The 15,335-nt window shown below is 36.9% G+C and overlaps 1 protein-coding gene across 1 annotated transcript in view; it reads right to left on the bottom strand.

Moving 5' to 3' along the window:
• The window catches only part of LOC131054833 (CDT1-like protein a, chloroplastic), a 28,584-nt gene extending 15,017 nt beyond the window's left edge, over positions 1–13,567 (bottom strand). Inside the window, exons 1-2 of the mRNA XM_057989447.2 lie at positions 13,016–13,567; positions 12,628–12,747 (exon numbers count right to left, since the gene is read on the bottom strand). Of these exons, the coding sequence (XP_057845430.2) occupies positions 12,628–12,747; positions 13,016–13,509 (614 nt within the window). The 5' untranslated portion in view covers positions 13,510–13,567. The remainder of the gene's footprint in view (positions 1–12,627; positions 12,748–13,015) is intronic.
• Between the last annotated feature and the right edge of the window lie 1,768 nt (positions 13,568–15,335).

A 15,335-nucleotide genomic window follows, 5' to 3' on the forward strand; every position in this document is an offset into this window, starting at 1 on the left:
ATTAGAGTTTAGAAGCAATTTATTTTTGTAGCAAGATTGAGTTTGAGGAAAGGAATTCAAGCAATTGTTGTACATGATGACTTTGAAATCAATGAAATATTGAAGTTATGGTGTTTTGTTGCAACTTTCTTGGTTATCTTCATGGTTGTTCAATTCATTTGAATCATGCTCAATCAAAGTAGTGTGTTAATTTGAAGGACATAGTGTGAGACTTGATCTTTGGTAGGATTCGTAATCCAAATCACTAGCTTCTTGCTGATTGTAGGAACGCCTTGCGTGGTCGACTGGAGATATTTGAATCACTTAACCTTCAATCATTATTGTATCTTGGATATGTACCTTCGTGGTAGTGTCTTTGATCTTTGATGTGTTGAAAATCATTTGTTACCTTAGAAGATCGCATCAATTTCAATTGAGTTGTTATTTTATGGCGAAATTGAAGTTGGTAGAATCTTGCCAAGTCTTGTCCACATGAAGTCATTCTTAGGGTTAGATTAGATTAGACCTCTTGCAAACCCTATCCTTTTGTTATTTTTGAAAAGCTTCTTTAGTTTAGTGAGACTTTCGGAGTGTAAGGCCCCTTGAGGACACAGCAAATCACATCATACCGCTGGAGCTTATCCACACGTAGAGACCCTACTAACCAGAACATTGGAGTCATCCTAACTGATCCTTCATGCGAATCTTCAGCAGTTAGAGACTTTATTCAAGAGAGGATAAGATGCCTTTAGGTATTTTATTCTGTGTATGATGGTGTACAAAATACACGTCAACACCGCCGCAACTCATTATTACTGACAACAACATAAACATAATATGACAACATAACATAATGATTATTCCCGACAACAAATGACCCCTCCAAGAACATGTCCACTTTTTTATATCCCTGAAAACCTTCCAAATCTATGACTAGTAATGAAATTTTCCTCAAATGGAAAAATTGGGTCTTGCATAGATTAAGGGTACAACTACCACATTAATGGCACCCAAGTAATAGGTGATTGGATGTTCTTTTATCACTCCTTTTGAACAGGTTGACTTAATCAGCCTTCTTCATCCCTTTCTTGTACCAACATGTAAATCCACACCATTAAGATTTGATTATGGTTTCTAAGCAAGAAAACCACCTTTTCTAGTAGTTGTGGCATCAAAATGGTTAGTAATAGCATTCTTGGTTGTGTGAGGGTAGGTAGGGAATGATTAGTGCAAAAAGGAAAGAACATTAGAGTTCTACAGTTAAGGATATCGCATGACAAATGCCACAAGTTGGGAAGTGGGAGTTAGGGTAAGGCATTCATAAAGGTAGAAGACCAAACCCCCCAATAAAAGAAAAGGAAAGAGTGGAATCAATAGAAAGGTATGTTGAGATGGCAAAGTCCAACATTCCAAAAAAAATAAGAAAACAATAAGGTTTGGGAATAAGGCATGCTAATAAGTGGAAATCTAATTCTCCAAAAGGCAAGGGAAAAGGGTGGGTATTGAAGTCAAGGGATGCTAGGAAGGAGAAGTTTGATACTACAAGGGATAAAAAAAAGGTAGAGTTGGACAAATATGCCATGACGGGAAACTCCAACAATTCTACAATTTGCAAACATAAAACCCTTTGGAACATTAGCAATTTTCGAAACTAATAGGCACATGGGGGAAGAACACATAAGCAAAATTGGACCAAGGGGAATGATGAGAATAGGAAATAGACCTTAAGTCAACAAACACAAATTAGTTGAGAGGGGGATGTTACAAATCTGCCCTTTCCAAAGACTATTTGCCCTCAAACAATGCAAATCACATGTTCTAAAAACCCTAATTCTTCCCATGCAACATCCTCTATAGGAAAGCACCTCCCATTAATTAGATAATTTGTGATTGCTTCATGCCTCATACCTTTCCTCCTTTTGACAATGGTGGTGTCTATTACCCATATGAAAGGAACAATATCAGTGCAATTATGAATTAATTTTTGGGAACTGAATAAGATAGCAATTAACAATCAATATCATCTTGCCAAGGTTGACGATCTCGTTGATCACCTAATAGGGGCTTAATTATTCACCAAAATCAGTCTTGCTTCATCAAGTTCACATGGAGCCAAATAATATTTGTAAGATTTCAGACAAAGTTTGGGTTGTACAAATAATTAGCCATGCCTATTGGGTTTTATCAAAGCGCCAATTACTTTCATATGGTTTGAGCATGGCAACTTTCATTATTTAACAACTTTGGTTGGAAAGAAACCATAGGATTTTCCAAGATAAGAAAATGGTGGTTCATCAATTGGCAAAGGATTACTAGCATGCTTCAAGAGAAATCGTCTACAAAGTGCGATCTTTTTACTACTATGGACCCCGGTGATTTGGTTATAATCCAAATTTGAAGTTAGGTGGTTGTGGCACTAGATATTCCTTAGTGAGGAGATTTCAACATGCTAGAAGGAAGATCCAGAGAGAAGGTCTGTGGTCTCCCCCTCATGGAGTTCTAGAGATTAATACCAGTGTTATCCGGGGATGCGTTTCCAGCATAATTTGACCCGTCCCAGAAACTCGGAAACTTTCGAAAACCTGTACTCTGGCTGTCCCATAAAATTAATGATTGAATTTTGATTATTTGTTTGACTTCCACTCTCATGCAAACTCTCAATTTAAATTATTTAACACAAACGTTATATGTTAAGGTTTTATGATGTATATAAGCACGCTTTATCCATGTTTTTATACGAATATTTAAAATTTCCCTATATATTTTAAATTTTCCCTATTTTTTATATAGCTGTCCCCACTGTCGTCCCTTGCCATCCCCTACTTTGGGAAAAAAAAATCCGTCCTAGAAACCCGTTTCCCCATCCCCACGTCCCCTTGTCCTGGAAACTCGGGGTAACATCGATTGATACTGATGGTTCTTCTAGGGGGAATCCTGGGCATGCTAGGATTGTAGGTATTGGTAGAGATAGTTCTTGGGCTATCTTGTTCTTCTTTTCTATGTATAAAGGAACAAAGTAATAATTTCATGGAATCTCTTGTTGTTCTCTACACATTGGAAAGAGGTTGTGCCCTAGGCTAGCAAAAGATTATCTATGAATAGGATTCTTAGGTTGTGATAGATTTGCTAAACAAGCAAAGGTTGGATGGGGTAAATTGGCATTTGGCCTTGTTGATCAAGTAGATTCTTATTGAGTGGCTCTTTGCATTATGTTTCCTTTTGTCACATTCCTCGAGAGTGGAGTTGAGTGGCAAATTGCTTGGCCAAACGGTTTTTTGAGAAAATGGGGGGTGGAATGTTGGTGACTAGGGACATTCGTCCCTAAACTATTTTCAAATTATAAAGAAGATAGCTATGGATGACATGACAGGTTAACTGGAGGCCTTTCCAGGGTTCCTTTTGGTGGGTTGTTCTCCAGTTTGTTGGGCTTGTTCTTCTTGTTTTGTACTGGTTCCTTATGATTAAAAAAAATTTACTCCTTTCTCAAACAAAAAAAAAGTAGTTTGATGGGATTATATCCCATTATATCATACTTATTTTGTTGGAATATCTAGTGCATCTTTGGACTATATGATTATCATTTTGTTGTTGTGTAGCTAGGTCAGATCCCTTCTAGGGCCGACCTAGTGCACAAAATGCCAAGTGGCCTATCGGCCTTGGCATTTGGATATCTCAGTTGTATGAGTCTAATTTGGGGCAGGCCCTATTTGGGCGGACCACTTGTGTGTAACTTGTGATCAAGTTAAATGTAACTTGCAACTAAGGGAGACTCATATGTAACTTGTAATATATAGGTCGGACCCTACCCTTGGCGCCAAAAGTATATGGCCGACTTGAGGTCTATTTGGAAGTATTGATTCATATATATGCAAGGTCATGATTGCATCAATAGACATGAATTCAACAATATGAAGGACATGTAGTGTGTTGGGGGGTGACGATAAGAGCTTATGGTCTATGATTGGGAAGGCAACAAATCTGATGTTTACCTGTGGTTAACGAGCACTACCATTAAATCAACACATTTTACTTCATAATGCCTAGTTAGACTCAAGTATTTTGATTAGACTGAGTTGTATAATGGTAATGGAGTATAGTTACCAAATCTGACTAGATTTGGTTCAAGTTATGGTTGGCCCAAATTTTGTTCAAGTTAGGTTTTTTATTTTTACACTTCAGAAGATAAAAATTGTTAAGTTAGTTCCTAAATTCTATTTTCAAATTTATCTACTACAAACACCTTTTCAAACAACAACGAAACAATTTCTCAACATTTTTTTGTTGTAAAGGGTTTCTAATTGTCTCTTTTTATGATCCCTCATACCAAGATTAGTGTTGAAAAAGTAGTTGGGGTGGGGGTGTTGGGGTGGGGAGAAAAGGTGGTCGGTTATAGTCTACGTTGGGAAATTCATGAAGTCATGGTTGATTGACATGGCATTTCAGGACAATATAAGAACACACCCTTAATGTTGGAGTGGATATTATTTACTCATGGTCAAGTCCAACTTAAGCATTTATCATTTAATAGGCTTAGGCATACATGACAATTAGTTGTCATTAATAGTAATTCACACATGTTAAGTTTACTTAGGATAGCTTAGTTGTCACATGGAACACTCATTTAATATTGTTCATGTTAGTTATCTTAGGTGTCATTCTAGATAGAGACAAGTCATAGCTCATTATTTAATATTAGTTTTATAAAGCATCATGCATTTAATATTGTATCAAGGGTAGTTATAACTACTTCATCATCTCTTGCCTATATAAGCAAGGCTCATTTGTACATTGTATCATATCATTTCAATCTCCATTGTTCATTCTTGCTCATGTTGCAACATTCTCTTGTGGTTGATTTGTTTCTTGATTGATTCCTTGAAGTCTACAACTTCATTATGAACTCTTAATCTTTCCAACATGGTATCAAAGCTTCGTCCAAGAAAATTTCCTTCCCATACCAAAGGATTGAGCATTTGATAGAGATTCTTTATTCACCCCTCATCCACTGGCCAATTTGTAGACTCATCATCATTTTGGCATTAAAAATTCTTTGAATTTTCAAAAATCGCCTCAATTCATACTGTTATTGTACCTATCTATGGTGACATTATTCGGGTTTTTTCAAATCTATTTGTGCGCTTGCATCATTATTTCCCTGCAATATTTCATATTGTAACATTAGTTAGTTTTTTCAACCTGTGTGTAACAATAACAATACTACTTGCTGGTTATTATTGAACAACAATATCAATACATATTGGTAGAAGAAGCCGATATCTATTTGTGCAACATTTCTCTATCATCCAAGCCGACATTATTTGGAGGTTTTGGTTCTATCTCAGAGATTTTGAAGAATTGTCCTACTTTGCTATGAGTTCTACACTTATTCTTGTTTGATCATCTTGAAGAGGGGGAACTATGAGCAATGGAGCAATTGCATCACCCATCTTAGTAGGCTTCATTTATTGCCATATTTATATAATCTTGTTCCCCTACCTAACACACCTTGTCAAAAAATTAATTGGAAATGCAACAAGGATCTTGACTTCAAAGTCACTGTTATGCATGTTGATGATGACATTTTGGAGTGTATTGTTGATTTCGAGTGTCCACATGCTCTTCGGATTAAACTTTAGGAGTTGTATGGAGACACTAATACTCAAATCTTTCTCGAATGATCCTATTGTATATCTTCATTCTTCAACAAAGATACCCATGATTGTGATCCTTTGGAAGTTTTTAACACTTTAGTCTAGGTTGCTTCAGAGGTTCCTAATTCTTCTTCAAAGATAGTTGATCCACCTTCACTTTCATTGATTTCTTCTCCAAAGTCATTGATTGAGTCTTCCATCATTCCTGATCAACAGGACCATCATTATCTTTCACATTTGGTTGGAGGACACGTTTCAACATATTCATCTTTGTAGTTTGTTCTATATCCATTTCCACATAGTTCTAGCTTGTCACTATCTTGTTTGTTTGGGAATGTGCCTAAATGGATTGTGGCATCATCATCTTTCATGGACAAGGAGACAAATGAGCAGTTTTAGAGACATCATCTTCAGTCCTCATGCTTCCATCTTTTCTAGCATATCCATAATGGGAAGCATACCTGCATTTATAATGGTTTTGTTTCTTCCTAAGGGGAGACAAGTGGTTTGTAAGCATTGGATCTTGTTTTGTCTTCAAACCCTTATCATTCTTGGAGGAGATTATTTAGTATGGGAGACCCATCTAGTGTATTCTTGTGATAGATGTAGTTCTTGGGGGCTATTGGTGTTGAGACCTCCATACATCAATTCATTCCTCACTTGTATATGATTTGCTTATCTCCATTTTGGAAAGAAGTTTTGTCTCACTAGGTTTTCTCTTTTTCTCTATTTGTAAGAGATTAGTTGCATGATTAGTTGTGCCTGGGTACCTAACATGGCCTAGTTGTCAGGAACCATATATTGCATCTTCATATTAGTCTTGCATCATTTGCATAATAATTTTTCTCTCTAAGTTGCACTTAAGTGGGGGTGTTGGAATAAGTATTATTTACTCATGCTTAAGTCCAACTTAGGCATTTATCATTTAATAGTCTTAGGCAGACATGACAACTAGTTGTCATTAAATGTCATTCGCGTATGTTAAGTTTACATAGGATAGCTTAGTTGTCACATGGAACACACATTTAATATTGTTCATGTTATTTATCTTAGGTGTCATTCTAGATAGAGATGAGTTATATAGCTCATTAGTCAAAATTAGTTTCATATTGCATCATGCATTTAATTTTGTATCAAGGGTAGTTGTAACTACCTCATCATCTCTTGCCTATATAAGCAAGGCTCATTTGTACATTGTATTGTATCAATTTCATCTCATATCATTTCAATCTCCATTGTTCGTTTTTGTTCATGTTGCAACATTCTCTTGTGGTAGGTTTGTTTCTTGGTCAATCCCTTGAAGTTTGCAGCTTCATTATGGGCTCTTAAATCTTTCCAACACTTAAAAAGCTAGTAGATAAGGGGTATAACTATGTGACTGCAGCTACGAATGTTTGCATTCAAAAAACTGTTGGAAAGCTTAGGAGAAACATGATGAAAGGGTGCTCTGTTTGGATAAATTTGACCCTACAAAATTACTTTGGAAGGCTCAATGATCACACAATTTAGTTTTAATCCCAAGGGTGTAATCACCAAATTTGTTTGTTCTCATCCACCAACCCAGTCTATCTCTAGAATAGACGACTTTTGGATTCCCATGCAAGTGCACTTCATCTTCTCCTTTGAACTTTGTTCATTATGTACATGCTGTATATCTTGAGCTGTTTTTTTAAATGAATGGGCACACAGTACATATGTAACCAAACGTCTTTATATAGAGATTGCTACCTTTCCCATGAGAAAATCTCATTTTCACAAGCTGTGATTAAGATTGTGTTATATACCATTTGTATTTATTGGATTAACTGCATTTGTTTCAATTCATTGTTTTATTACACAATTTTGTTTCTACAATTTTGTGTGTTGTCCATCAGCTTGCCAACTGAGTCTAGATCAACAGTTTCCAAACTTAGCCCCAGCTTATGCAGGTGCACTTACGTCTTCAGTCTCGGAAAGGGTTTCAGACATTCTTCTCTACGAATGTGAAGAAAAGGCTTTGAAACAAATCAAGGATAGGCTTGGCCATTCGTTAGGTGTGGCTAAGTGGAAAGTCTCATTAAGGGGACCAACTACTGCAATTTTACAGCCCTAGGTCATCCCTTGAATTTGAAAATTCCTTATACAATATAGTATGAAATTTTACTAATAAGAAAAAAAGGTAGGGCCATATTAGAAAAAATAATTCTGCAGCTGCTGGAATGGTTGGAAAAAGAGCTCAAATGTATGAAATGGCCTCTTAAGAACTTATTATTTGCATGAAGCAGTATTCATGCTGTACAAACTTTGAAAATACTACAATTGCGGCCATTCCAAAAGAAATAAAATTACACATTGGACCATTCTTCAGCCGTTGTTCCTCAAGTAATGAGACATCACAGTCAACTTGAGTCTTAAGAAGAGTTTACAGCAATTTATACAGTATGATCTTTATTAGTATCTTGTAATTATCTTTGCAGATAACATAGTTGGAAACATAGTTGGACTACTCACAAGGTACTTGGTGACTTGTAAAAACTCGCCGAGTTTTCCACCCTGGCGAGTTTTTTTGACTTAAACTCGCGAGTAAAACTCGCCAAATCAGCGAGTTTTTGTCAAAAACTCGGCGAGTTCGAGACAAAAACTCGGCCGCTCTAGCATAACAGCAGAAAACGTCAAAAATGCATTTCATTTCATCTTTTTAGCTTGGGTTTTTTGCTGAGAAGGGGGAAGAGTGACTCCAACACTCTTGCAAGATGATTTTGAATGATTCTTGCGAATTCCAAGTGGATTTGAAGGGGATTTGAGGTGGTTTTTCAAGAAAAATCAGATTTCCATGTTGTAGATGAGTTAGAAATCATTCCTAAGTAGTCTAAAATCTTTTTAAGTTATTTGAACAAGATTTAACACTAGTTTTGTTGATTTTTTCACTATTTTTTTGAAAAATATCTAGTTTTCCAAAAAAAATCAAATCTTAATAGTTTTTTTTTTCTTTTTAAACTTTGAATGATGTCTAAATTTTTTTCAACTACTTTAGATAGTTTGCTAAATTGTTTAACTAAAATGTTAACTTTTTCTTTTCACTTTGTATGTGTAGGTTAACTTAGCATTAATGATGGCAAGTTCTGATTGGCCACAAGAACCATACCCATCTGGACATATAGGCACCCGTCCTAAAGGTACTAGAGATAGGGCATGGAGGTATGCCTATGAGGGACCAAATCCTAGGACAATTATTTGCATAAAGTGTGAAAAAATACTTCATGGAGGCACCAACCGCCTCAAATACCACCTTGCAGACATAGATAGGCATGATGCTAGAGAATGCATAGGGACCACTCCTGAAATAAAAAGACAAATGATTGCCCTACTTGCAGCTGGGGAAGAGAAGAAATTGCAAAGGGAGAGGGCAAAGCTAGCCATTAGATCAACCATAGCTAAATCTCAAGGTGCTTCTATTGACATTGAAGAAGAACAAGAAGCATTTGAGGGCATAGTGGGCTCTTAGCGTGGCCCACATATCCACAAACCCACCACCACCTCGCCCATCGCTTCTACTTCCTCTAGTAGAGTACCTGGCAGTGGCAGTGGCATTGTTGCATCACGATCAAGGTCCATAGGTGATTATTTTGTGCCCAGGAACACACCTGGAGCACAACCATCATTAGAGGCCACTGGATGGAATAGGGAGGCACATGAGAAAACCGACATTGCATGTGCTGATTTTTGGTACTTCAACAACATTCATTCAATGTGGTAGACAATCCTTTTTGGCTGAATTTGGTGACCGCAATGATAGTTGCAGGAAAGGGGTGCAGAATCAAAATTGTGTACTAAAAAACTAATTTCACTTTGTTCTTGTAGGTTGCTCACAAATGTAGTTGCTAGGGCAAAAGAAGTGGTGGAGGAACAAAAAATTGAATAGGCAAAATATGGCTGCACCATTCTTTATGATGGGTAGATAGATGGCAAGAACGGCACCATCATTAATTTTTTGGCTGCTTGCAAGGAAAATGTAGTGTTCTTGAAATCGATTGATGCCTCCAGCAAGGTGAAAAATGCAGAAACATTGGCTGGAATGTTGGAGCACGTTGTCATGGAGGTGGGAGTAAAGAATGTGGTGTAAATCATCACAGATAATGCAGCAGCATATGTGTCAATAGGTAGAATCCTTTTGAATTATCACCTTTAGCAATATTTTCATTTGTTGTGGCTTTGTTTTTCTTGGTTGCATCTTTCTTAAGAACAACTTCTTCTTTTGCAAGTAGAATCCTGCAAGAGAGGCACCCCACTCTTTTTTGGACACCTTATGCAGCACATGTCCTTGACCTTCTTTTGGAGGACATAGGAAAACTTGAGTGGGTGACTCCAGTTGTGGAAGATGCAAGGAGGATCACCAAATATATTTACAATCACCCTTGGGTTCTAAATTTGATGAGAGAGCACACCGAAGGGAAAGATTTGGTGAGAGATGGTGTCACAAGGCTTGCAACGATTTTCTTGGCGTTGCAAAGCCTTCTTGCTGCATTGACTTCTTTGAAACAAATGTCTGTGAGTGGAGCATGGCTAAACTCACCATATTCAAAGAAGCCTGAAGGAGAGGTTGTCGCATGCATAGTCTTCGACAACCAATTTGCACAAAGGGTTGTAGAGATTGTGAAGGTAACTTTAAAACTTTAATTTTTAATTATTCTTGATTCAAGTCTCTCATTACTAATTTGTAACTTCATTAATTAATCTTTTTGTAATTTGTATTTTTCAATTGTAGTTGTCAGAGCCTTTGGTTAGAGTTCTCCGCTTGGTGGATGGGGATAAAACCCCAATGGGGTATATTTATTAGGCCATGGATAGGGTCAAGGAGTCTATCAAAAATTTCTACAAGGGGGATAGACTCAAATTTGATCCCATTTGGGAAATTATTGATAGGAGGTGGAACAATCAGCTCCACCAACCCATTCATGCAGTAGGGTACTTCTTCAACCCTCATTTTAGGTTCGGAGTTCTTACTCAGATCCTAATGGAGAGGTTATGGAGGGCCTCAGTACATGCATTGAGAGGATGGTACCCGATGTTGAGGAGAGAGACCTCATTGTGGGCAAACTCCAAAATTATGAGGAAGCAAGGGGTAAGCTATTCTCTTCAGAGCTAGCTAGGAGAGGAAAAACCACTCAAACCCCAAGTATAACATTTGCCATTTGGATTTTGGGATCTTAAGTGATTGATAAATTGATAAATTATGTTTTCTCTTTTCTCTTTGCTTTCTAACTTTTCAATTTTTTTTATTTTGCAGATGCTTGGTGGCAAAATTGAGGTGGAAACACCCCACGTCCCAAAAAATTTGCCCTCAGAGTCTTATGTCAACCTTGTAGTTCATCCAATTGTGAGCGCAATTGGAGCTTGTTTGAAGCAATCCACACGAAGAAGAGGAGCAAGTTAGCGCAAAAATGCCTCAATGACCTTGTCTTCGTGCAATATAGTCTTCGATTGCACGTAAGGAAGGTAGAGGAAGTAGAAGGTGGTCCAATTGACTTGGATGATATAGATCCTTACAGTGATTCGACATCACAGGAGCAGCCTCCATTGTTTTCCGAGGATGACATCACTAATTTCGAGAGGCAGGCTATAGAGGAGGAGGGGGGTGGATTTGGTTTCACGCTGGATGGCATTGAGGAGGAAGAGGATGAGGATGAGGAGTCATTGCCAATGCCACAAGCAGGTAGAGACATGGCTTCAGCCAGGATGGAGGATGAGCCAGCCATACCGAGCAACGAGGCACAATCACGCGACTCACGCCCACTGCAGACTTCTAAGACTAGACCCTCTAGTTCTACCTCTCCCCCAATTTTTGCTAGAGCTAGGAAGAGGAAGCTGTAATAGTAATGATGTGTTTACTTTTGGTTTTACAAAATTTGTTTACTATTTTGCTTCCAGGCTTCCAACCATCAGCATTTCTCATGAGGATGCGATTTTGTAGATACTTTGCATTTAAATATATCTAGAATCAGCTTGTTTCTTTTGTGTTCTCATTTATGACTCATTGGATGCATCTTCTCATTAAATTTTGAAAAAAAAATGCATTTTTAATTAAATTTAAGCGTGTTTTAAGTTGCCGAGTTTTTCCGAGTTTTTCCCAAGTTTTTTTTTCCAGGCCTTGGCGAGTTTTGCTGAGTGGCGAGTAGTTCAACTTTGGTTGGAAAGGTTCCCAACTCCATATGTGCACTAACGCTACTTAGTCTTTGTAGATTTGTACATCTGACATTTATGCTCACACATTGTTTGCAATGGAATGCATGCATCATAGGACATTTTAATTTTTGTCTTATATGCATGCATCACATGCTATATTGTTAATTTTGTATTGTATGAGTATCCCATATTGCTATTTTGTATTGCATGCAACGTTGATATTCTACTAAATTTGCAAATCTTGAGCTGGCTTCTAATGAAGAGTCTAGTGTGTATGATTGCTACCAACTCTTTTTTTATTCCTTGTCCCCTTGTGTATGTTTTCATATTATATGATATTAGGTGTCATTGTGACCTGTGCAACTGTGAATTTTTATCCATCGTTGGTTTAAATTTCCACTTGAACTTCTTCATCATCACAGCAGTATTATCCTGCTTTGAACTCCCACTATGTTTCTAAACTTCTTGCTCATGTATTACTTGAAAAATTGTAAGAAGAATACTCATCTTTGCTTGAAAATATATGTAAATGAATTACTTGCAAACTGCACAAGGATGAAAAAATTTACAAATTAAACCCTCAATCTTTGTTTTTCAGGTTAGTTTGTCATTAAAAAGGTCAACGTTCATTAATTTTGAGTCTATTTATCATTTGAAGAGTTAAGGAAGATAAACATGAAAATATTTCTCTTGCTGGTCTGAAAGAACTTTTAGATTCTCCTGATGTAGTCAACCAAACAAAAGACCTCGCTCTCCTGCAGATTTTTCAACATCCTACTGAATTGATATTAAGGTTTTTCTTGTCTAATTTCCGAGGCACTTTCTAATAGCATACCTGTGTGTCATGGCTTCCACTTGGGGACAGATGTTGCCAAATGTGCTGATTGTTTTGCGCAGTCGGAGCAATCTGATAGCAGCCTCCATAGCATCAAAAAACTCCGCCAAGCCAGAATACCTTTAAATTATCAAACACCCAAATCTATAAGAATATTAGAATCACATCCATCCTTCGAAAAAATGTAAACCCATATTTCGATTCAATCTATAGGAAATCCAATCCCATCCATCCTTGCAAAATTTGTAATCCCAGATTTCGATTAAATCTCTAAGAAAATTATAATAAAACTATCCTTGAGAAATACAAGCGCAGGTTTTGATTAAATCCATGTGGAAACTAGTATACCATATATCACAAAAACAATGCAAACCCATATTTTAATTACTTCTCTGGAATCTTAAAATCTGCAGCCTTTGGAGTATTAGCTTCAATTTGAACAGAGCCCAGGTCTTGATCTTGGTCCTCTTCCGCTTCGTGGAGTGAGGCTTTTTCAGAATGGTTATTGGCCTGTAATTTTTTGACATCTTCAATAACATCCTTCAGAGACTTAGCAACTCTTTTGCCTTTACTCTTGGCTACAGAAGAAGGGGTAATGTATTTCCTCTCGGGCGGGAGAAAGTCCAAAGATGGAGGGATTTTAGCTGGGATATAAACCAGGTATTTAGCATGGCTGCAAGATTTGGGAAACAATATGGGGTTGAGGCGGACAGGTTTCTTGCAAGGGAAGCCCAAAACAGACTGCTTTTTTTTGTGGGAAGTTGGTGAGGTTTTCGAGACCAGAGGTTTTTCTTTCCTTGTGCTTCGGGTATGCTTTTTCGTGGACGACTTTTGATCCATTTGAGTTGTTTTTTTCCCAGATCTTTTCCCTGCAGAGAACATGGTTAATGATGATATTTGTTTGTTTCGCTTCTCTACTTTGCTCTTCTCCCGCCAACAATCGAATCCATTGTTTTTCGATCTGAGTTCTAAAATTTATAGCTAATATAGCCGTTTGCTGACCGTTTTCGTTTTAAATGAATCATAAGTGGGTGCAATAATTTAAAAAAAAAATTGGTTTGAGGTGAAATGAAGCAAAAAAAAATCTTAAGTACCTATGGAAAGAAAGGTAAATTTTTTTTTTGTATTATCATGACATGAAATCAGAAAAATATTTTATTAGGGTTGTAATAATTTTAAAAAATTAGTTTGAGGTGAAATGAAGTCAAAAGATCTAAAAAAGTATGGGACAAAAGAGTGAATATTTTTTGTATTATCTTGATATGAAAGAAAAAGCATTTTATTTGTTGTCCTCATTTGTTAAAATTCAAAAAATAGGACAACCCTTATTTGTAGCTTTCACTTCTTAGACACATTTTACGAAGTGATTTCTCTTCTAATGTGTCTGCCTAGTCATATGTGCGAGTTTTAGTCATCTTTGTCTAGATTTCAATTGATTTTTGTTACATTTTTGCTCTTTTAAGTGCAATTTTGGGTTTTCGAATTGTAGTTGCAAGTGAGAGGAACTTTTTCAAAGTATTGCTAAGTTGTTTTGCTTACTTGCAATCGGGTCTCTAAGAATCGATTACAAGTAAGTAAAGCTTTTAAGTGTTTTAAAGTTGAAAGGCTTGTGGTCGGGATTCTAAGACTTGACTACAAGTGGGTTTCTTTTCCCATGTCATTATTATATCACTTGTAGTTGGGCTTTTGATACCTGATTACAAGTGGGTTATTCAAAACACAAGAGGGATGTGTTTTGCCCTTGTATCGGGTATCTTGAAACCCGACTTCTCTCTTTGCATCTTAATTTGCGTGAATAGGTGGGAGTTTGTTTGTCATTGCGTTTGGGAAGGACTTTTCTTCATTTTCTCTATATGAGCCTTAGAGAAGAATTATTTTTTCTTTTCATTATCGTTGTGTGGAAGATTGTTTTGGGATTGTGTGTTTCCTTTCCATCTTCGTGGTCTTTTCTCTTGAGGTAAGTATGTGTTGTTGGCATTTTCATTTCATTCCTTTTGTGTTTTCATTATGCATTTTGGTGTTTCTCTTCCCTTGGTTCGCATTTGTATGTCAATAGTCTTTGAAATCTAAAACATCTTTTCCTGCACATAGTCATTGATGTCCATGTCCATGGGTTTTGGTTGTAAGTACCTTGGAAGTGTTTGAAGCTTGCAATCGAGGGTTTAGAACCCGATTGCAAGTATTTCATTCACTTGTTATCTTTCCCACCGTTGTAAGATTATCCCCCATAACAAGCTTATATTTCATAAGGAACATTTACTTGCATTTAGGTCTCTAGGACACAATTGCAAGCTTGTATTACTTGCAAAGCTTGTTCACTTGCAATCGGGTCTTAGAAACCCAATTTCAAGTGAAGAGTTTTGTGTTTTTCCCATTATGCATCGTTTGCTTGCAAACATGTATAATCATTTGCAATGTATACCATATGCACTTGCAATCGAGTCTTCATGACCCGATTACAAGTATAAAGTATGAAGCTTTCTCATTATTTCATTTGCCATTTTGTCTTTTTAGTATGTGTGTTCCAAGTCCACTCCACTTGTGGTCATGTTTATTCATCCTCAAAGTTCATATCTAAATTTCATTATATACCATTCATATGCAATCGAGTCTTGGAGACCCAATTGCAAGTTTTTATTACCATTCAATTGCAAGCGATAAACACTTGGAATTGGGTTGCCAAGACTTGATTACAAGTGCAAGGTGTA

The sequence above is a fragment of the Cryptomeria japonica genome, chromosome 6 (assembly GCF_030272615.1).
Source record: "Cryptomeria japonica chromosome 6, Sugi_1.0, whole genome shotgun sequence".
NCBI classification, from domain to species: Eukaryota; Viridiplantae; Streptophyta; class Pinopsida; order Cupressales; family Cupressaceae; genus Cryptomeria; species Cryptomeria japonica.